The sequence below is a fragment of the Aquarana catesbeiana genome, linkage group LG04 (assembly GCF_042186555.1).
Source record: "Aquarana catesbeiana isolate 2022-GZ linkage group LG04, ASM4218655v1, whole genome shotgun sequence".
NCBI classification, from domain to species: Eukaryota; Metazoa; Chordata; class Amphibia; order Anura; family Ranidae; genus Aquarana; species Aquarana catesbeiana.
This window is the reverse complement of record NC_133327.1, coordinates 50,204,142-50,228,286: the sequence shown is the minus strand read 5'-3', so window position 1 is coordinate 50,228,286 and position 24,145 is coordinate 50,204,142. Positions and strand designations below refer to the sequence as shown.

Genomic DNA, 24,145 nt, shown 5'->3' with positions numbered 1-24,145 from the left:
CCCCAGACAGGATGGATCGCCCAGAGACATAATTGTGAAACCGCACTTTTTTGCGGTTAAGGAGGAGGTCATGCGACAATCACGCTTGAAACCTAAGCTGCAACACCGGGGGCACCAGATTCAGGTATTTGAAGATTTGACCCCGGCCACCATCCAAAGAACACTAAAACCTCTCCTTACGGTCCTTTTACAATGGGACATTAAGTACCGCTGGTCCTTCCCTTTTGCCGTAAAGTTCACTTTGCAGGGCAAGACCCATTCATTCTCCAGCCTCCCAGATGGCGAAAGACTGTTTCTGTCCCTTAAGTTAATCTCCCAGGAGGCACCTATGGACTTTTCCACTTCTTCTTCAGGTTCGACCAAGCGTCCTCCTCCTGGCAGCCCCGTTTTCCCCCTCTGGAACAAAGGTCCCTCCAAGAAGAGCAAGGACGGTAGACCTCCGTAAGAGTCAGCATGGTCCTTCATTCACCAATGGCCTTTATTGGTCTTTTTTTGGGCAGTAGTCCCTTCTGTTGACGGAGCTGGAGCTCCAACCCCCCCCTACAACCGGGCTCTGTAGGCCCCTATTCAAGGTCATTCCTTTCTTCTTGAACTACTTCCACTGCAAACATCCTAAGTGCATTGACGAGAGACATCGTCTTCGACCAACTTACTTGCAGTCCACGACTTCTTGGAGCTGGTCAGCGTAACCCTTTGCCCTCCGGGTGAAGAATCGATCCACATGTACCAGGCTCCCTTAGGTCGACAGGGGATGTCACCCCCACAGAAGAGTCTTTTTTGGACTGGTTTACACGGGGCTACTGTTATAGGTCCTACCCCGACTGTTTTGGGGTCAACATTTTTACTCCCTAATCCATTCCTCACACCTTTTTTGAATATGACCCGGTTTACGGGGTCTCCCCCCCCTCGGCGTTCCGGGCCTCTCTGAACCCCTCCCCCCCGCTAGGCGGGGGGGGTTGGGGGAGGTGGAAGGGAGGGGGGTGATGTCTCCTGGCCTCAGTTTTTATGAGTTTTCATATTTGGCCTCCCATTTTGAGCCGGGAGTTTTGGACTGATTAAACCTGAGTTGTAATTTTTTTTCATTAGTGCAAAAGTTTTGTTGTAAACGCATTGTTTAGAAAGGGTCCGGGGTGGACCCCTTGCGCCTCCACTCATTTCCAGAGAACCGCTAGTGTCCTTTGGACTTGAGGCTTCAGTCATACTTGCTGGTAGACTGAAGGCGAATAGTGGGGAATAAGTGGATACTAATCCGTTACTCCCCATGGGTCCTGTCAGGAGACCCATGTCTTTGTTATTGATTGTGTGTTCCCCCCCCCACTTTCCTTCCCCTCTCATCCCTCTTCTCTTTTCTAGCCTGTCAATGGGAGAGTATCCCACACAACACCCTAACAGTCCTCGGAGGTCTCCACAACGCCATTTGCCATGAGAAAAGTAGAAGACATCTAACGATAAGTGACTGCTGGATCAGTGGCATCTCTCCCTTCTGTTCTAATGACTGACACGAATCTAAAGGAAATTGCTCTAAGGGTGGCTTCTCATAACGTTCAGGGCATGAATTCTCCCAGGAAAAGGAGACTAGCTTTTGACCACTACAAATCTCTTAAACTAGATGTAGTCCTGCTTCAGGAGACGCACTTTCCGATCCGGTACGACCCCAAGTTCCTCCACTCACACTACCCATCCTTTTACCTCGCTAATGCTCCTAATAAGACGAAGGGGGTGGCAATTCTTTTCTCTACAAACACCAAATTCTCACACATCTCTGACTTTAAAGATCCAGAGGGGAGGTTTGTTCTTGTGAAGGGCACTCTGGAAGGAGTTCTATACTCTATTATCTCGTACTACGCCCCGAACATGGGTCAAGCTACTTTCTTCCAGGATCTCTTTGCAACCCTAGAACCACTCCTGGAAGGCAAGGTCATACTAGGGGGAGACTCAAACGTGGCGTTTGATCAGGGTCTAGATAAAACAAAACCCCCCAAAGACCAGCTCACGTGCCCCACGAAATTAAGCACCAGAGTTGCAATAATTCTACATTCTCAGGGATTAGTTGACATCTGGAGGGAACTGAACACCAAAAGTAGAGATTACACACACTTCTCCTCTCCCCACCAATCATACGCCAGAATTGACCACATCCTCATCCCTGCACATCTCATACCCTTGGCAAATAAGGCTTCAATTATAGACACGGCATGGTCAGACCATTCATTGGTCCTCCTCTCCCTGAGAAACATCCTCTCGGGGGAGAGGTGGCTCCTTTTGGAGCCTAAATGAGTCGCTCTTGAGCGACCCAAGCCACACCAAGGTGATAGCAAACGCCATTAAAGAATACTTCCTTCTAAATGACGTGGATAACATTTCACCTGAGGTCCTCTGGGCTGCCCATAAGGCTACCATTCGAGGTGTACTCATCAGGTTAGCCACCCAGTCCGAAAAGGAGCGCCTAATCGATATCCAACGGCTAGAAAATTCCTTTATTTCCCTAAAAGCAGACCACAAAAAACACCCATCTAGGCAGCTATTACAAAGACTAGAGGCAATAAGACTCGGGGTTAATCTAGTGTTAACGGCTAAAGCAGAGAAAAACATTAGATGGAGTGGAGCCAAATATTACTGCCATAAAGACAGAATCGGCTCGATGTTAGCCACAAAACTCACCCATAAATTACGTTCTTTCACATTCCCTAAACTGCGGATAGCAGGTCAGCCCCCAACAGCTAACCTGACCAAAATCATGACTGACTTTCACGACTACACCAAACTATATAATCCCCCCAAGCAGAGAAGGGCCCCTCGACCAACTCGTTCCTTAATAAATTGCAACTGCCCTCCATCTCCAAAGAACACAAAGATTTAATGGAAGGAGCCTTTACGGTAGAGGAGATTAGGGAACTTATCAAAGGCCTTAAGTCTGGCTCAGCCCCAGGGCCAGATGGTCTCTCAGTCCCCTACTACAAGGAATTCGGCGAAATCCTGGCACCCCACATGGCTACATTTTTCAATTACAAAAGATTAGGCTCCCCATTTGACCCACAACTGAACACTGCGTTTATCTCAGTCATCCCCAAACCCAACAAAAATCACAAGGAAGTTGAAAATTACAGACCCATTTCCCTAATTAATAATGACCTTAAAATCATGACTAAAATCCTGTCCAATCGTCTTGCCTCCTTCATCAAACTATATGTTCATAAAGACCAGGTAGGTTTTATTCCTGGCAGACAAGGGCCTGACCAAATCAGGAGAGCGATAGATATCGTCTCCATTCTCCAATCAAACTGGGAAGGAGGACCCAAGCAGGATGGGATGATCCTTTCGCTTGACCTTCACAAGGCCTTAGACTCGATCGAATGGCCATATCTTTTCTCCCTATTGGAGAAATATGGATTTGGGACTAGTTTTCTAGGGACCCTTCGATCATTGTACTCCACTCCATGAGCGGTGATTCGTCTACAAGGCCAGTACTCTAATCCCCTTCTCATAGCTAGAGGCACTAGGCAGGGCTGCCCTCTCCCCCCTCTAATTTTCACTATCGCAATTGAAACACTTGCAGTTGCAATAAGATCTAATCCCAACATTCAAGGGGTGTCCTGTGGAAGCCAAGTCAACAAATGAGGATTGTTTGCGGACGACATGCTCCTCTTCATCATGTCCCCGACCACCTCCCTCCCAAACCTCTGCAAACTCCTGAAGGAGTTCTCCTGGATTTCAGGGTTAAAGGTAAACTACTCTAAGTCATCAGCTTTAAATATTTCCCTCAAATCAGACACGATGGCCGCTCTCCAAAGTTCCTTTGGCTTTAAATGGAGTGACACCTCTATTGACTATTTGGGAGTTAAGCTCACGGCTTAAACGGAGCTTCTTTATTCAGCAAACTTCCCAAATACATACCGTAAGCTCGAGGCTGACTTAGGAAACTGATCAAAGGGAAGGATATCCTGGTTAGGGAGAATCCACGCAGTTAAGATGACATTGCTCCCCAAACTCCTCTACCTCTTCAGAGCCCTCCCAATATGCATTGTTAAAGAGCACCTTTCCTCCTTTCAAAGAAAAGTAGTCAAATTTATTTGGGGGGGCAAGGGACACAGAATTAAGCAAAGCACCATCTTCCTATCCAGACCACAAGGGGGTTTGGGGCTCCCACAGCTATTCGGGTATTACCAAGCAGCCAGGCTAGCCCAGATCTCGTCAGTTTACTCGAAGGCTGAGAAACCAGATTGGATTCAAATAGAGCGACAGGCTGTACCATCCTACACCATTGATTTCCTCCTGTGGGTCCCCCCCAGAAAACAACCTCCTATCCTATCCCCAACTCTTTCTCAATCCTTCAAAATATGGGATAACTTAAGAAATAACCCAGCTTTGATTTTGAATTGCCACCTTTTAACAATCCCAATTTTCCCCCGGGACTAGACATCAAAGCATTTCGATGGTGGCTGGACAGGGGGTTGTATTGGATCGGACACTACTTCACTACCGCTGACCCTATCTCCCTTGATTTTTGTGTTAACCATCTAGAGATTCCTAATTCTGAACGTTATAGATTTCACCAAATAAGACACTTTCTCCGACACATTGGGGGAGACAAATCCTCACCCCGTACATTCACGCCATATGAATTATGGTGTGGGCAGTCCACAGAACAGAGGGATGGAATCTCCATCATCTACCAGTCACTTTCCAATCAATCTGTCAAGACTCCATACATGCTCACGTGGGAGAGCGATCTGTCCCTACAGTGGGACCTTAGGGCATTAAGAACATATCCCTGATAGAATCCAGTCTCAAGGTCATTACTAGGTGGTACCTAACCCCAGACAGATTGGCCAAAATGTTCACCTCAGCAGACTCCAGGTGTTTTCAGGGTTGTCAACTCAGGGGTTCATTAGCCCACATATGGTGGGAATGTCCGAGATTGCGGCCATTCTGGAGCAGGATCTTCCACCTGATCAGAATAGTCACTAAAGTACAAATTCCAAAAACCCCAGCCTTAGAGCTCCTTAAAGCAAATTTACCTAAAACTCCAAAACTTACGCGTAAACTAGTACACTTCATTCTCCTAGGTGCTAAGCTCACCATAGCCAAAGCCTGGAAACAACCCAAGGTTTCCGTTAAGGCGGCGTAAAATATCCGTAAAATATCCTGGATCATGTCCCAAGAATAGCTCGCCAGTATTCTTTACAACACCAAAGAGCAATTTGAAGCTACCTGGGAACCCTGGGCAAAGTTTATGGGTATTTCCCTGATTCTGGGAGTGCAACCGTAATACTCCGAGGGATACCATCGGCAGCTGGGCCCCCTCCCTTTGACAGGCTCTCTTTCCTTCATCCCCTTCTTCTACCCCTCTTTCCCCTTCCTTCCCCTTCCCTCTCTCCCTCCCTTGTTTGTTTATTCTTTCCCAGTATGTAGAAAATTCTACAGATGCAAATGCACCTAGGACCTCTAAGGGGAGTCTTCCCCGGGGGGCATTTATCTCAGTTGCTAGCTCTCTCGATAGATTCCCTAGACCACAAGTCCTTTTTTTTTGAGGACAATCAGGAGGGCTTGTTGAGATTTGGCTGGTCACAGTGTGATCCCTTTTGGGGTGCCGGCGGAACCTCTCCTAGCTCCGCCACTTGGCTAGCCGAGGGTCAGAGGGAATTTCCATTTAGGTATGGGGTTTATGTGTCTATTCGGAACATGTTAAGCTCACACTTCTGTGCTTTATCCCTAACTAATGTTGCAGTAGGGATGAGAACCTGCGAACGGACCGAAAATTCGCACGAACGTTAGAACCCCATTGACGTCTATGGGACTCGAACGTTCGAAATCAAAAGTGCTAATTTTAAAGGCTAATTTGCATGGTATTGTCCTAAAAAGGGTTTGGGGACCCGGGTCCTACCCCAGGGGACTTGTATCGATGCAAAAAAAACTTTTAAAAACGGCCATTTTTTCGGGAGCAGTGATTTTAATGATGCTTAAAGTAAAAAAAAAAAAAGTGAAATATTCCTTTAAATATCGTACCTGGGGTGTGTCTATAGTATGCCTGTAAAGTGGCGAGTGTTTCCCGTGTTTAGAACAGTCCCTGCACAAACTGTCATTTTTAAAGGAAAAAATCTCATTTAAAACTGCTTGCGGGTTTAATGTAATGTCGGGTCCTGGTAATATGGATGAAAATCAGTGAGACAAATGGCATGGGTACCCCCCAGACCATTACCAGGCCCTTTGGGTCTTGTATGGATATTAAGGGGAACCCCGCACCCAAATTAAAATAAGGAAAGGTGTGGGGCCACCAGGCCCTATATACTCTGAACAGCAGTATACAGGCGGTGCAAACAAGACAGGGACTGTAGGTTTGTTGTTAAGTAGAATCTGTTTGTAATTTTTAACGGGTACATTTTTAACGTGTTTAGCTCCAGCCAAAAAATCTTTTTTAAGCTTTTTGGAAAACATAGGGAAGGTTTATCACCCCTGTGACATTTGTTTTGCTGTCTTTCCTCCTCTTCAGAAGATTTCACCTCACTTTTTGTCCCAATGACAAATGTTTTTTGAAAATTTGGGGTTTTTTGTGGAACAAGGATTGGAAAGCATCAGTGGAAAGGAGAAATGTTTTTCCCATAATAACTCTTACAGGAGAGAATTTCCCTTCCTTGGGGTAGATTTCATCTCACTTCCTGTTGTCTCCTTCTGTTTGCAAGTAGGAGTCGTTTGTAAGTTAGATGTTTGAAAGTAGGGGCCTGCCCTATATACTCAGCAGAAATTTGAGCCTTAGGTGTTGTTGTGGCCACAACACTGTAAGCCCTCACAGGGCCCTGCTGTGAAATATTAGATCAAGAATTGTAATTACATGCCCCTGTTGAACAAGGGCAGAAAAATTTGGCCTTTGGTGGTGGTGGTGGTGCTGCTGGTGCCACAACACTGTAAGTCCTCACTCGCTCTTGGTGGGTGCAGAAATGGGCCCTGCTGTGAAATATTAGATCAAGAATTGTAATTACAAGGGGCTGAAAAATTAGGCCTTAGGCACTGGTGCTGGTGCCACAACACTACAAACCCCTCACAGATACTCTAGTTGGAACACAGAAATGAGCCCTGCTGCAAAGTATTGCATCAAAAATTGTAATTATACACCCCTGTTAAACATGGGCTGAAAAATTGGGACTTGGCCACTGGTGGCGGCGCCCAGAACCAAAAATGTTCTTACAAGCTATCAGCATGAAAATTGAGGAGGAAGAGGATTGTGACTCAGCATAACAGGATAGTCACTCAGCATCAGCATAAGCAGTCTTGAAGGGATCTCACATTAAAAAAAAAAATAGTATTGCATCAAAAATTGTAATAACACGCCCCTGTTAAACAGGGGCTGAAAAATTGGGCCTTAGGCACTGGTGCTGGTGCCACAACACTGCAACCCCTTACAGATACTCTAGTTGGAACGCAGAAATGAGCACTGCTGCAAAGTATTGCATCAAAAATTGTAATTACAGGCCCCTGTTAAACAGGGGCTGAAAAATTGGGCCTTAGGCACTGGTTCTGGTGCCACAACACTGCAACCCCTCACAGATACTCTAGTTGTAACGCAGAAACGAGCCCTGCTGCAAAGTATTGCATCAAAAATTGTAATTACATGCCCCTGTTAAACAGGGGCTGAAAAATTGGGCTTAGGCACTGGTGGTGGCGCCCAGAACCAAAAATGTTCTTACAAGCTATCAGCGTGATGATTGAGGAGGAAGAGGATAATTACTCAGGGATAGTCACTCAGCATCAGCATAGGCAGTCTTTGAAGGGATCTGAGATTTCAAAAAAAATTATTCGGTTACATCAGCATCAGGTGCTTGGTAGCTGGTGGTGATCCAAGACTGATTCATTTTTATGAAGGTCAGTCGATCGACCGAGTCGGTGGACAGACGCACCCTGTGATCGGTTACAAAGCCTCCAGCAGCACCGAATGTGCATTCCGAAAGAACGCTGGATGCAGGACAGGCCAGTTGCTCAATTGTATACTGTGCAAGCTCTGGCCAGTGATCCATCCTCAAGATCCAGTAACCCAGAGGATTTTTGGTGGGAAAGGTATCCAAGTCAGATCTTGTCCCTAGGTATTCCTGCACCATGTAAAACAGACGCTGGCGATGGTTGCTGGAACCGATCACACCTTGGGGCTGCGGACCAAAAAATTGTCTGAACGCATCGGTCAGATGGCCACCTTCTCCACCACTCCTTCTTTGACTGACCGAAGCCTCAGCAACACGTTGTCCAGAAACAGGAGTTTGTAACCTCCCAGTCTCTGGGAACGCATTGGACAGACCTTTCTGCAAGGCCTCCTGAAGATGTTTCATCCTCTGCTCCCTCTGCGATGGCAAGATAAGGTCCGCAACCTTACCCTTGTAACGTGGATCAAGGAGGGTTGCCAGCCAGTATTGGTCCTTCTCCTTGATACAACGAATACGAGGATCCTTACGCAGGCTTTGCAGGATCAGTGAGGCCATGCAGCGTAGGTTTGCTGAGGCATTCGGTCCGGAGTCCTCTGGGTCACTAAGGATGACATGGTCCGCAGCCACCTCCTCCCAGCCACGTACAAGTCCATGTGTTTCTTGGGACTGATCCCTTAAAGACTGCTGCTGATGCTGAGTGCCAGGCTCCACCTCCATACTGACACAATCTTCCTCCTCCTCCTCCTCTTCCTGTGTGATCGGCGGGCACGCAGGAACACTGTCTGGATAAAGGGGGCCTTGAGAGCTAAGGAAGTCCTCCTCTTCCTGCCTCTGTTCTGCCTCAAGTGCCCTGTCCATTATTCCACGCAGCGTGTGCTCCAACAGGTGGACAAGGGGGACAGTGTCACTGATGCATGCACTGTCACTGCTCACCATCCTTGTGGCCTCCTCAAATGGTGACAGGACAGTGCATGCATCCCTGATCATGGCCCACTGGCGTGGGGAAAAAAAACCAAGCTCCCCTGACCCTGTCCTGGTGCCATAGTCGCACAGGTACTCATTGATGGCCCTCTGCTGCGTGTGCAGCCGCTGCAGCATGGCCAACATTGAGTTCCACCTGGTGGGCATGTCACAGATTAGGCAGTTCTTGGGCAGGTTAAATTCCTTTTGGAGGTCTGCCAGCCAAGCACTGGCATTATATGACCGGCGGAAATGCACACAGACTTTCCTGGCCTGCCTCAGGACATCCTGTAAGCCCGGGTACCTGCCCAAGAACTGCTGCACCACCAAGTTAAGGATGTGAGCCAAACAGGGCACATGGGTCATTTGTCCCTGTCAGAGGGCAGAGAGGAGGTTGGTGCCATTGTCGCAAACCACCATTCCTGCCTTAAATTGGCGTGGCGTCAACCACCTCTGAACCTGCCCCTGCAGAGCTGACAGAACCTCTGCCCCAGTGTGGCTCCTGTCCCCCAAGCACACCAGCTCAAGCACCGCATGGCATCTTTTGGCCTGCGTACTTGCATAGCCCCTTGAACGCCTACGGAGCACCACTGGTTCCGAGGACAAAGCACAGGAAGAGGTCATGGAGGAAGAAGAAGAGAAGGGGGTGGAGGAGAGAGGTGTGTCAGAATCACCAGTAGTGGCATTTTGGAGGTGTGGTGGTGGAACAACCTCCAACACTACTGCATCTTGTCCTGCATCCTTCCCAGCTGCCAGCAGAGTCATCCAATGCACCATGAAACTTAGGTAACGTCCCTGTCCATGCCTGCTGGACCATGAGTCAGAGGTAATATGCACCTTACAGCTGACCGCCCTGTCCAGCGAGGCCAAGACATTGCCTTCCATATGCTAGTAGAGAGCCGGCATCGCCTTCCGTGAGAAAAAGTGGCATTTGGGAACCTGCCACCGAGGAACCACACATTCCACAAACTCACGGAAGGGGGCAGAGTCTACCAACTGAAAAGGTAGCAGTTGAAGTGCTAGCAATTTTGCCAAGCTAGCATTCAACTGCTGGGCATGTGGATGGCTGGGAGCGAACTTCTCTCTGTGGTGCAGCAGCTATGGCAGGGAAATTTGCCTGGTACAATCTGACGTCGGTGTACCAATAGCAGATTGCCCGCAAGTACTTGGCTGTGACACACCTAATTCTACATCTTCATTCCTCTCAGTGCAGGTCTCAGAGAGGACTGAAGGTATAGTGGGGTTGGAGATCCCAGCTGATGAGGAGCAAGGAGAGATCCTTTTTTTCTTTGGTGTGGGTCTTTTAGGTACGCTTGCCAACAAACTGCATGGCAGGTCAACATATGTCTGGTCAAGTATGTGGTGCCCAAGCAGGAGATGTTTTGGCCAAGCGAGATACGCTTGAGACATATGTTGCAAATAGCAGCAGTGCGATCTGATGCACTCGTCTCAAAAAAGGCCCACACCAAAGAACTTTTGGAATAACCTGCAGAGACAGCAGCGCCCTGCACATGCGGAGCTCTGAGGTGTGATGCAGTCAGTGTGCTGCCCTTAGGCTGGCCCCTGGAGGGCATCCTGTCTTGTTGCTGATGTACCTCCTCCTCTTCTCTCCTTTTAGGTACCCACATTGAGTCAGTGACCTCATCATCCCCTCCCTCCTCATCACTGGAGCAAACCTGGCAGTATGCTGCAGCAGGGGAAACATGACTGCCAGATTGCTGTCCTTCTTGGGCACCCCCTCTGTCCGTGCTCACGTTACTGCCTTCATCTAGCTCAGTATCATCATCAGAGCCTTCAAAACACTGGGCATCCTCCTGGAGCATGTACCCAACACTGTGGTCAAACAGTTTGAGGGACTCCTCAGGAGGACATGGTGGGGCTAGGGAAGGAGTCACTGATGACATTAAGCCGAGGATACAGCAGTATACAGGCGGTGCAAACAAGACAGGGACTGTAGGTTTGTTGTTAAGTAGAATCTCTTTGTAATTTTGAACGGGTACATTTTTAACGTGTTTAGCTCCAGCCAAAAAATCTTTTTTAAGCTTTTTGGAAAACATAGGGAAGGGTTATCACCCCTGTGACATTTGTTTTGCTGTCTTTCCTCCTCTTCAGAAGATTTCACCTCACTTTTTGTCCCAATGAAAAATGTTTTTTGAAAATTTGGGTTTTTTTGTGGAACAAGGATTGGAAAGCATAAGTGGAAAGGAGAAATGTTTTTCCCATATTAACTCTTACAGGAGAGAATTTCCCTTCCTAGGGGTAGATTTATTCTCACTTCCTGTTGTCTCCTTCCGTTTGCAAGTAGGAGTCGTTTGTAAGTTAGTTGTTTGAAAGTAGAGTCCTGCCCTATATACTCAGCAGAAATTTGGGCCTTAGGTGTTGCTGTGGCCACAACACTGTAAGCCCTCACAGGGCTCTGCTGTGAAATATTAGATCAAGAATTGTAATTACATGCCCATGTTGAACAGGAGCTGAAAAATTAGGCCTTAGGCACTGGTGCTGGTGCCACAACACTGCAACCCCTCACAGACACTCTAGTTGGAATGCAGGAACGAGCCCTGCTGCAAAGTATTGCATCAAAAATTGTAATTACACGCCCCTGTTAAACAGGGGCAGAAAAAATGGGCCTTAGGCACTGGTGCTGGTGCCACAACACTGCAACCCCTCACAGACACTCTAGTTGGAACGCAGAAACGAGCCCTGCTGCAAAGTATTACATCAAAAATTGTAATTACACGCCCCTGTTAAACAGGGGCTGAAAAATTGTGCCTTAGGCACTGGTGGTGGCGCCCAGAACCAAAAATGTTCTTACAAGCTATCAGCGTGATGATTGAGGAGGAAGAGGATAATTACTCAGGGATAGTCACTCAGCATCAGCATAGGCAGTCTTTGAAGAGATCTGAGATTTCAAAAAAAATTATTCGGTTACATCAGCATCAGGTGCTTGGTAGCTGGTGGTGATCCAAGACTCATTCATTTTTATGAAGGTCAGTGGACAGACGCACCCTGTGATCGGTTTCCACGCCTCCAGCAGCACTGAATGTGCGTTCCGAAAGAACGCTGGATGCAGGACAGGCCAGTAGCTCAATTGCATACAGTGCAAGCTCTGGCCAGTGATCCATCCTCAAGACCCAGTAACCCAGAGGATTTTCGGTGGGAAAGGTGTCCAAGTCTGATCTTGCCCCTAGGTATTCCTGCACCATGTAAAACAGACGCTGGCGATGGTTGCTGGAACCGATCATACCTTGGGGCTGCGGACCAAAAAATTGTCTGAACGCATCGGTCAGACGGCCACCTTCTCCACTGCTCCTTCTTTGACTGACCGAAGCCTCAGCAACACGTTGTCCAGAAACAGGAGTTTGTAACCTCCCAGTCTCTGGGAACGCGTTGCACAGACCTTTCTGCAAGGCCTCCTGAAGATGTTTCATCCTCTGCTCCCTCTGCGATGGCAAGATAAGGTCCGCAACCTTACCCTTGTAACGTGGATCAAGGAGGGTTGCCAGCCAGTATTGGTCCTTCTCCTTGATACCACGAATACGAGGATCCTTACGCAGGCTTTGCAGGATCAGGGAGGCCATGCAGCGTAGGTTTGCTGAGGCATTCGGTCCGGAGTCCTCTGGGTCACTAAGGACGACATGGTCTGCAGCCACCTCCTCCCAGCCACGTACAAGTCCATGTGTTTCTTGGGACTGATCCCTTAAAGACTGCTGCTGATGCTGAGTGCCAGGCTCCACCTCCATACTGACACAATCTTCCTCCTCCTCCTCCTCCTCTTCCTCCTCGTCCTCTTCCTGTGTGATCGGCGGGCACGCAGGAACACTGTCTGGATAAAGGGGGCCTTGAGAGCTAAGGAAGTTCTCCTCTTCCTGCCTCTGTTCTGCCTCAAGTGCCTTGTCCATTATTCCACGCAGCGTGTGCTCCAACAGGTGGACAAGGGGGACAGTGTCACTGATGCATGCACTGTCACTGCTCACCATCCTCGTGGCCTCCTCAAATGGTGACAGGACAGTGCATGCATCCCTGATCATGGCCCACTGGCGTGGGGAAAAAAAACCAAGCTCCCCTGACCCTGTCCTGGTGCCATAGTCGCACAGGTACTCATTGATGGCCCTCTGCTGCGTGTGCAGCCGCTGCAGCATGGCCAACGTTAAGTTCCACCTGGTGGGCATGTCACAGATTAGGCGGTTCTTGGGCAGGTTAAACTCCTTTTGGAGGTCCGTCAGCCGAGCACTGGCATTATATGACCGACGGAAATGCACACAGACTTTCCTGGCCTGCCTCAGGACATCCTGTAAGCCCGGGTACCTGCCCAAGAACCGCTGCACCACCAAGTTAAGGACGTGAGCCAAACAGGGCACATGGGTCATTTGTCCCTGTCGGAGGGCAGAGAGGAGGTTGGTGCCATTGTCGCAAACCACCATTCCTGCCTTAAGTTGGCGTGGCGTCAACCACCTCTGAACCTGCCCCTGCAGAGCTGACAGAACCTCTGCCCCAGTGTGGCTCCTGTCCCCCAAGCACACCAGCTCAAGCACCGCATGGCATCTTTTGGCCTGCGTACTTGCGTAGCCCCTTGAACGACTACGGAGCACCGCTGGTTCCGAGGAAGAGGCCATGGAGGAAGAAGAAGAGGAGGGGGTGGAGGAGAGAGGTGTGTCACAATCATTAGCATTTTGGAGGCGTGGTGGCGGAACAACCTCCAACACTACTGCACCTTGTCCTGCATCCTTCCCAGCTGCCAGCAGAGTCACCCAATGCGCCGTGAAACTTAGGTAACGTCCCTGTCCATGCCTGCTGGACCATGAGTCAGCGGTAATATGCACCTTACCGCTGACCGCCCTGTCCAGCGAGGCATGGACATTGCCTTCCACATGCTGGTAGAGAGCCGGAATCGCCTTCCGTGAGAAAAAGTGGCGTTTGGGTACCTGCCACTGAGGAACCGCACATTCCACAAACTCACGGAAGGGGGCAGAGTCTACCAACTGAAAAGGCAGCAGTTGAAGTGCTAGCAATTTTGCCAAGCTAGCATTCAACCGCTGGGCATGTGGATGGCTGGGAGCAAACTTCTTTCAGCGGTGCAGCAGCTGGGGCAGGGAAATTTGCCTGGTACAATCTGACGTCGGTGTACCAAAATCAGATTGCCCACAAGTACGTGGCTGTGACACACCTAATTCTACACCTTCATTCCTCTCAGTGCAGGTCTCAGAGAGGACTGAAGGTCTAGTGGGGTTGGAAATCTCAGCTGATGAGGAGCAAGCAGAGGTCCTCTTTGTTCTTTGGTGTGGGTCTTTTAGATACGTTTGCCAACGAACTGCATGGCAGGTCAACATATGTCTGGTCAAGCATGTGGTACCCAAGCGGGAGATGTTTTGGCCACGCGAGATACGCTTGAGACATATGTTGCAAATAGCAGCGGTGCGATCTGATGCACTTGTCTCAAAAAAGGCCCACACCAAAGAACTTTTTGAATAACGCGCAGAGACTGCAGCGTCCTGCACATGTGGAGCTTTGGGGTGTGATGCAGTCAATGTGCTGCCCTTAGGCTGGCCCCTGGAGGGCATCCTGCCTCGTTGGTGATGTGCCGCCTCCTCCTCCTCCTCCTCCTCCTCTCTCCTATCAGGCACCCATGTTGAGTCAGTGACCTCATCATCCCCTCCCTCCTCATCACTGGAGCAAACCTGGCAGTATGCTGCAGCAGGGGGAGCATGACTGCCAGATTGCTGTCCTTCTTGGGCACCCCCTCTGTCCGTGCTCGTGTTACTGCCTTCATCGAGCTCAGTATCATCATCAGAGCCTTCCAAACGCTGGGCATCCTCCTGGAGCATGTACCCAACACTGTGGTCAAACAGTTCGAGGGACTCCTCAGGAGGACATGGTGGGGCTAGGGAAGGAGTCATTGATGACATTGAGACAAGGGAAGAGGCCGCTGCTTTGCCAGACAAAGGGCATGGGTGAGAGAGGATGAGGAGGATGAGGACGGCTTGGTCATCCACTCGACCAAGTCTTCCGCATGTTGTGGCTCAACATGGCCAGCTGCCGAAAAAAAGGCCAAGCGTGTCCCATGGCCACATGCTGATGAGGATGCACCGTCTCCACGACCAGCACTAGACACAGAGCCTGCTTGCCCTCTCTTATTGGCTTGTGACTGTCTGCCTCTCCTTCTTGGCCTTCCAGACATACTAATGGCCTGTAGCTGCACTAAGCTGGGATATATATATATATATATATATATATGTACTGATACTGCAGCTAGCAAAATCAACTGCCTGCCTGTAGTATGAGAACACCACCAACCTTCTACAGGTAGCTTTAGCTGAACACTGTGAGGTGGACGCACCCCACTAACTTGTAGGTTTAGCAGAACACTGTGAGCAGGACGCACTGCACTAACTGTAAATAGTCTAGCTGCCTCACTGTGGTACTAATAGGATCAAAAGAACACCAGCAATTTTCTTCAGGTAGCTGTATTTACTGTGACAAGACAAGCCTGCCTGTCAGTAAGAAGATAACAGGAACGGATCTAGCTGAACACTGTGAGCAGGACGCACCCCACTAGCTTGTAGGTTTAGCTGAACACTGTGCGCAGGACGCACCCCACTAACTTGTAGGTTTAGCTGAACACTGTGAGCAGGACGCACCCCACTAACTTATAGGTTTAGCAGAACACTGTGAGCAGGACGCACTGCACTAACTGTAAATAGTCTAGCTGCCTGACTGTGGTACTAATAGGATCAAAAGAACACCAGCAATTTTCTTCAGGTAGCTGTATTTACTGTAACAAGACAAGCCTGCCTGTCAGTAAGAAGATAACAGGAATGGATCTAGCTGAACACTGTGAGCAGGACGCACCGCACTAACTTGAAGGTTTAGCTGAACACTGAGCAGGACGCACCCCACTAACTTTTGTAGATTTAGCTGAACACTGTGAGCAGGACGCACTGCACTAACTGTAAATAGTCTAGCTGCCTGACTGTGGTACTAATAGGATCAAAAGAACACGATTAATTTTCTTCAGGTAGCTGTATATACTGTAACAAGACAAGCCTGCCTGTCAGTAAGAAGATAACAGGAACGGATCTAGCTGAACACTGTGAGCAGGATGCACCGCACTAACTTGAAGGTTTAGCTGAACACTGAGCAGGACGCACCCCACTAACTTTTGTAGATTTAGCTGAACACTGTGAGCAGAACGCACTGCACTAACTGTAAATAGTCTAGCTGCCTGACTGTGGTACTAATAGGATCAAAAGAACACGATTAATTTTCTTCAGGTAGCTGTATATACTGTAAAAAGACAAGCCTGCCTGTCAGTAAGAAGATAACAGGAACGGATCTAGCTGAACACTGTGAGCAGGACGCACCGCACTAACTTGAAGGTTTAGCTGAACACTGAGCAGGACGCACCCCACTAACTTTTGTAGGTTTAGCTGAACACTGTGAGCAGGACGCACCCCACTAACTTGTAGGTTTAGCTGAACACTGTGAGCAGGACGCACTGTACTAACTGTAAATAGTCTAGCTGCCTGACTGTGGTACTAATAGGATCAAAAGAACACCAGTAATTTTCTTCAGGTAGCTGTATATACTGTAACAAGACAAGCCTGCCTGTCAGTAAGAAGATAACAGGAATGGATCTAGCTGAACACTGTGAGCAGGACGCACTGCACTAACTGTAAATAGTCTAGCTGCCTGACTGTGGTACTAATAGGATCAAAGGAACACCAGTAATTTTCTTCAGGTAGCTGTAAATACTGTAACAAGACAAGCCTGCCTGTCAGTAGGAATATAACAGGAACGGATCTAGCTGAACACTGTGAGCAGGACGCACTGCACTAAATGTAAATAGTCTAGAAGATAACAGGAACGGATCTAGCTAAACTGAATACAGTGTATATATATATATGCAACACCTGGGATGCATATATATACACAATACACTGTAAGTGCAGCTAACTGACTGACTGTTCTGCCTAATCTATCTAACTCAAATCAAATGTCACTGTCTGTCTCTCTCTCTCTCTTAATGAACGCCGGAACACACACTACACAGGGCCGCCGTGCAGGCGGCCTTATATAGTGTGGGGCGTGTACTAAATCCCCTGAGCCATAATTGGCCAAAGCCTCCTTGGCTTTGGCCAATTACGGCTCTCTGTTCAGGCGGCGCTGTGATTGGCCAAGCATGCGGGTCATAGTGCATGCTTGGCCAATCATCAGCCAGCAATGCACTGCGATGCTGCAGTGAATTATGGGCCGTGACGCGCCACACGAATTTGGCGCGAACGGCCCATATCGTTCGCAATTCGGCGAACGGTCGAACAGCCGATGTTCGAGTCGAACATGGGTTTGACTCGAACACGAAGCTCATCCCTAATAAATATATATATATATATATATATATATATATATATATATATATATATATATATATATACCGATTATACTGCAGCTAGCAGAATCAACTGCCTGCCTGTAGTATTATTAGTATGATAACACCTGCATTTGTCTTCAGGTAGCTATACTGTAGGTGCAACTGTGCAGAGTACACAGTACAGTAGCTGGAAATACTTCAATGAGCCTACACAAGCATCTGGCTGCAGGTTGCTATACTGTAGGTGAGACTTTGCAGGGTACACAGTACAGTAGCTGGAAATACTTCAATGAGCCTACACAAGCACCTGTCTGCAGGTAGCTATACTGTAGGTGAGACTGTGCAGGGTACACAGTACAGTAGCTGGAAATACTTCAATGAGCCTACACAAGCACCTGGCTGCAGGTTGCTATACTGTAGGTGAGACTGTGCAGGGTACACAGTACAGTAGCAGGAAATACTGTAAAAACACCTTCCTGCCTGTCAGTATATTAGGAAGAGAAGAACAGGATCTAGCTAAACTGAATACAGTGTGTGTATATATATATATATATATATATATATATATATATATATATATATAACACCTGGGATGCATATATATATACACAATACACTGTAACTGCAACTAACTGACTCAACCTGCCTACTCTATCTAACTTAAATCAAATGACACTGTCTGTCTCTCTCTCTCTATCTCTCTATCTGAACGCAGTAACACACTACACAGGGCCGCAGTACAGGCGGCCTTATATAGTGTGGGCGTGTACTAAACCCCTTGAGTCATAATTGGCCAAAGCCTCCTTGGCTTTGGCCAATTATGGCTTTCTGTTCAGACGGCGCTGTGATTGGCCCAGCATGCGGGTCATAGTGCATGCTTGGCCAATCATCAGCCAGCAATGCACTGCGATGCCGCAGTGAATTATGGGCCGTGACGCGCCACTCGAATTTGGCGCGAACGGCCCATATCGTTCGTAATTGGGCGAATGACTGAACACACGATGTTTGAGCCGAACATGGGTTTGACTCGAACACGAAGCTCATCGCTACTGAGCGGGTAATTATAACATGTTTCTTATTGTAATGTAAAAAACAAATGAGGGTTTAGTAACACTTTTCAAGCCGAAAGAACATTTGTGAGATCAAGTACTAATGTGGAATAAGAAGATCTGATTCACAATCGGTGCTCCTATTCAACCCTATGGTGTTCAGTAGATGTGAGGTCAGGGCTCTATATAGGCAACTTGTGTTCCTCTTTGCTAAGCTGGTCATACAAAGTCTTTATGGAGTAGGCTTTGTGCACAGTGACACAGTCATGTTGTAACAGAAAAAGGCCCTCCCCAAAACTGGTGTCACAAGTTCGAAAACAAACAATAGTCTAAACTGTCTTTGTACTCTGTAACATTATCATTCTTGTATTTATTGATGATGTGACTACTGACAAAAGCAGCAGGATGAATTCTGAAGTGTTTCGGGCAATATTATCTGCTCATATTCAGCAAAACGCTTCAGAACTCATTGGACGGCGCTTCACAGTGCAGATGAACAATGACCCAAAGCATACTGCAAAAGCAACCAAAGAGTTTTTTAAGGGAAAGAAGTGGAATGTTATGCAATGGCCAAGTCAATCACCTGACCTGAATCCGATTGAGCATGCATTTCACTTGCTGAAGACAAAACTGAAGGGAAAATGCCCCAAGAACAAGCAGGAACTGAAGACAGTTGCAGTAGAGGCCTGGCAGAGCATCACCAGGGATGAAACCCAGCGTCTGGTGATGTCTATGCATTCCAGACTTCAGGCTGTAATTGACTGCAAAGGATTAGCAACCAAGTATTTAAAAGTGAAAGTTTGATGGATGATTGTTAATCTGTCCCATTACTTTTGGTCCCTTAAAAAGTGGGAGGCACATATACAAACTGTTGTAATTCCTACACCGTTCACCTAACTTGGATGTAAATACCCTCAAATTAAAGCTGAAAGTCTGAAGTTAAAGCACATCTTGTTTGTTTTATTTCAAATCCATTGTGATGGTGTATAGAGCCAAAAAGATTAGAATTGTGTCGATGTCCCAATATTTATGGACCTGACTGTATCTATCTATCTATCTATCTATCTATCTATCTATCTATCTATCTATCTATCTATCTATCTATCTATCTATCTATCTATCTATCTATCTATCTATCTATCTATCTATCTTCTCCCTTTAAGCATCTGTTGACAGGTTATAAAAAAAACAAAAACCTCAGACCTGTTGGTATAAAATATTATGTTAATGTCATTCAGGTAAAAGAAAAAATGTGTTGCACTTACGAAGGGCAGTAGTGGCACACGTAGACATAGCTTAAAGAATTCTGGGGACAAAAATGTAAAGCGCAACCTAATTGCCAAGATTTGTGCCAGACAAACTGCAATGGATAGAAAAAAAAACATCATTATCAAAGTAGATTACCATCACTCTCACCCTAAAAAGTCAATTGATACCTATCAGTTTAATGTAAAATGTTTCTTACATCTGTCAGGGACTCATGGTGGTGATACATCTAGGCAGTAGTGTATTTAGGTTTTGTGCTGCCCTAAGCCTGACTAAACTCGTGTACCCCCTAATTTAAATATGACCCACCCCTTCCTGTCAAGGCCACACCCCTTGCTGTTTAAGACCTGCCCTGAAATTTTTGAGTGGGGAAACTAGTTCTGAGGGCAGGAGGGGCAGGAGGGGGGGGGGGGCAATGGATTCCCTTAAATTGCATAGATTTCCTCTCACTTCCTGTTTGGCTATTAAGCACAAATTTCTGATAATTTTATGGAGAGGACTAAGAAGAGATAACAATGCCAATGGTGCAGCAGAAAAAATATAGCACAGTGAGGAAAGTTTGTGGTTTGGGATGATAGGACAGTCAAAATTAGAAACGGCGCCCCCCCCCCACAGTTGCGGAATGCCGGCCGCCCGCATACCGGAAGCAGTGTGGCCGCTTTATGGGGGCGCTAGACTAATTTGCCTCTCAGCCCAGTCTGCCCCATAAGACCGGCGCTACACTAACAGTGTAGCGCAGGATGGAGGGGACTCTTTCCTGCAAAGGTGGGGACACCCTGCAAAGTGGCCAGGATACAGCGTTGCATCTAGGCCTGAGTTTCCAGAACCTTCTCCGTTACTTGGTGGTCCTACTTTCCCTCTTTGCTGAACTCCTTATGAAAATCTTAATTGTTAGTGTATTTTGCTGACCCACTGGCTTTAAAGTGGTATTTAAGTCAAAAGTTTAACTTTGCCCTAGAGGTAAGCTTTTAAAAAGTCTTACCTGTAGGTTCCTTTGAAATTGCCTGAACTTATGCAGTTTAGCAGGTACTGATATTGGCTCCAGCTGCTGATGTCACTGGCACATGTGCAGTACTCTCTGCATTCACGGAATACTGAGTATGCTGTGAATGCAGAGAGCATTGTGTTGTGATGGTGACTCCTGTGCGCATGCATGGGAGTGACATCATCACAGACTGACCATTCAAACACTTGGAGAACACATACCTGGAGGGAAGACCAAGGGAAGATGGAAGTGCTGGGAGCAGTGACAGCTCAGCACTGGAGGGCTCTATCTTAATGGTAAGTCTGTCATATTGTGCTAGTATGTAGTGCATTTTAATCAATTTGTTTCTTTTGTTCCATCATTGGTGTCAGTGGGAGGAATAGTGCCCCACCCTCATTGGAGCACGGGTGTGTCAGGAGGAAGGTGTCTCTCTGAAGCTGCTCCAGGTGATCCGTGTGAGAGGGGAGTGGTGGTGAAATCTCTCCAAGCTCTCCTGGCCCCTTTCTGGGGAAGCCATGGAGGCCAGCGGGGCCTCTCCTGCTGGAAGCTCACAGCCATCTCCTGGGCCATCAGGTAACATACCTGCCCCTGTACAAGCCATGGCTGGGGATCTCTCTACCCCTGGTGAGAATGAAGGTTCCGAGGCCATCCGGGAGCGAGTGGTGGCCGGGATTAAGGTCCTGAATAAGGAGAGAGACAAACTGTACAAGCTCAGAGCGGAGGTGAAGCGCCTGAGAAGACAGTGTGAGGGCTTGCATAGCCAGAAACGTGGGTCCACGGATCCGGAGATCCAACTGGCCAAGGTCCGGGTTGAACATCAGGAGACCATTGTGTCCATGATGGAAGGCAGAGATGGGCCCTTTAAGGAAAAATTCTGCAATGACAGAAGGTTTGCCAGAATGACAAAAATGGAGGTGGAGGAGGAGACCCCCAGTTCAGACCCCCTGCCCCCTCAGGGTGAGGTAAGCAGCCCCATGCCTTCCCAGGACTCAGGAGGCATGCTCAGGGCCATCCAGGCAATGGAGTCTCCTTTGCGGGAAGATCAGTTGGTGTTTCATGAGGAGGACATTACTGATAATGTGCCTGACAAGGTAAAGCCTGTCAAGCCCCATGTAGTGCATAAAACTGTTTTTGTGAACACTGTGACTGATACAGACAATGTGCCCAGTGACAATCAGGCTGCTAGTCCTATGTGTAGCAATGCTGTACCTGCTGATGCTGCAGTGCAGCAAAATATGCATTTAAAAAATGACATTCCTGCAGAGGAAATGCAACATTCAGCAGATCCAATTAACCCCCCTTTAGTTGAGTCTAAAGCTGTTTGCCCCACAGCTGCTGAGGACTCTACAGCACAGCTTCAGGAGACAGCTGGTATTACATCAGAAACTGTGACTATTCCTGATGGGAATGTGAATGTTTGTGTGACTGATAAAAATTATCCCAACACAAGTATGATGGACAGTCCTACCAACTCCGTTCCAGCAGATAATAATAATAATAGTAATGTACAGACTAATGTGACATCAGTGTGGGGCCTTGGCTCTGATAAACCTACATTTGCTCAGGTGGTACGCTCTGCTCCTGGTAGCTCCGCCCCCAAGCGGGTTTTCCCCCTGCGACCTACCACCTTGAGCACCCCGGGATCTGGTCTTGGGTCTCTGGCTTCTGCTGGGGGTCCGAGACGAAATGTAGTGATTCTTAAATGGGAAGGTGGTGCAATCCCTCCAACACGGCGTGCAGTGGTGGACATGATTTTGGAGATGGGTTTTGGGGCAAACGATCTGTATGCCCTAATACATGTTGCTGGGAGCCGGGAATATACTATTAGTTTCACCAGGCCTGAGGGTCTTGACCTGTTCTGGGAGCGATATGAGGCTCGGTGCAGGTCAAGACCTGAATGGGAAGGTCTGGCCCCAGTTGCAGTTTCACAAAGGTCTACAGTGAAAAAAATCACAATTATTCTCACTAATGAGAGTGTTCCTGCTCGAGATTTAGAGGTCTGGTTAAAGAATTATAGTGAGGTATTGACTAAGCCCGATAAAATACTTGATGAACGTAACATCTGGACTGGGGGTTGGTCGGTTACAGTCAGGTTGGCCAGGGATGGGAATGTTGTCCGTCACCTGCCCTCCTCAGCTTTTATAGGGAGGGATAGGATGACTATTTTCTACCCTGGTCAGCCGAAGCTGTGTCACCGCTGTGGAGAAAAGGGGCATTTGAGCTCTTCCTGTTCAGCCTTGATATGTTCAGTGTGTCGGGGTCAGGGTCATATGGCCAAGGACTGCACCGAGATGATCAGGTGCAACCTGTGCCTGCGCCTTGGCCACCCCTATAGCAGATGTCCTGAAGCCTGGCACAATATGGCGAAGGAGGTACTAGATGACTTGTCAAGGCTGGACAGGATGGAGGGTGAGGCCCCTGGTGTACTATCCTCCTCTGCGGTGACCGACTCCCCTGGTCCTGTTCAGGATCCCTCTCCAGTTCCTGTGGCCACCCCTCCTGTGTCTGTAAGTATTCCTTCTGTATCTGTCTCTGTGTCCCCCCCAGCCTACTGTATCCCCTCCTCTTGTGTCAGAACCTTCCAAGTCTGTGCCCCCCGAGTCAGTTCCCCCCCAGGAGTCTACCCCTCCTAAGTCTGACTCAAAGGGAGCACCCCCCCCACCAGGAGTGGTAACATGTACTAAAAAGGTTGCTTCTTCCTCTGTAAAGAAGTCTTGTGGAAAGACTACAGAAAAAAGTAAGAGATGAGGGCATCTCTGAAGCTGACCTGCAGTACCTGGAGGAGAGAAGGAAGGTTGGGAAGCGGAAGAAGCAGGTGGTGAGGACGGAACAGGCTCCAGTGCCTGTCTCCAACCGTTATAGGTCCTCTACGTGGGAAATTTCCTCATCTGGATCTTCTTCGGATCGAAGTTCCGATTCTGAAATGGAATTTGAGGCGGCCTCAAGAAAGAGAGAGGCTTCTGGTGATGAGCAGCAGAGGGGAGCTAAGAAGCAATCCACCCAATAACCCAAATGGCGGTTCCCCCTCCGTTAAAAGTGGTGACAATAAATGTCGCCAGCATTAAGTCAGTAAGAGCTCGTTCTATGGCCTTCTTTTTGTTCAGCCAATTAGACGCTGAAATTTTATTTTTGCAAGAGACTAGGCTCACCTCCTTGGCAGATATTCATATGGCCAAGAGAGAGTGGAGGTATGGTCCATCTTACTGGTCTCTTGCGGCCGAGCCTTACGGCGGTGTGGCGGTGTTGTTTAAAACCAGCATGGTAACTGTCCGGCGGGTTTTTGAGGTGGAGATTGGGAGATGTATGGTCTTAGACGTCCTTGTGGGAGGGCAGGACCTGCGCCTAATTAATGTTTATGGGCCACACACAAAGTGGGACAGGAAATGCCTTTTTACAAGGATCAAGCCATTTCTTTTTACATCCCGGCAAGTGGTCTTTGGAGGTGACTTTAATACAGTAACTAGGCCCAAGGACAGGAAGGACTTCAAGGACAGGCTGGGATATGATAGCGTTTTTTTAAATAGTATGGTTAGGGATGCTGGTCTTGTGGATGTGCACATTAAGCACCTCCCGGATGACACCGGGTTCACCTTTCATCGAGGTAATAGAG

The 24,145-nt window shown here is 48.0% G+C and overlaps 1 protein-coding gene across 1 annotated transcript in view; it reads right to left on the bottom strand.

The window, feature by feature from the left end:
- The window catches only part of LOC141139237 (cysteine-rich secretory protein 2-like), a 121,750-nt gene that overhangs the window by 24,809 nt on the left and 72,796 nt on the right, over positions 1-24,145 (bottom strand). Inside the window, exon 6 of the mRNA XM_073625174.1 lies at positions 19,550-19,644. Coding sequence (XP_073481275.1) covers positions 19,550-19,644 — 95 coding nt within the window. The remainder of the gene's footprint in view (positions 1-19,549; positions 19,645-24,145) is intronic.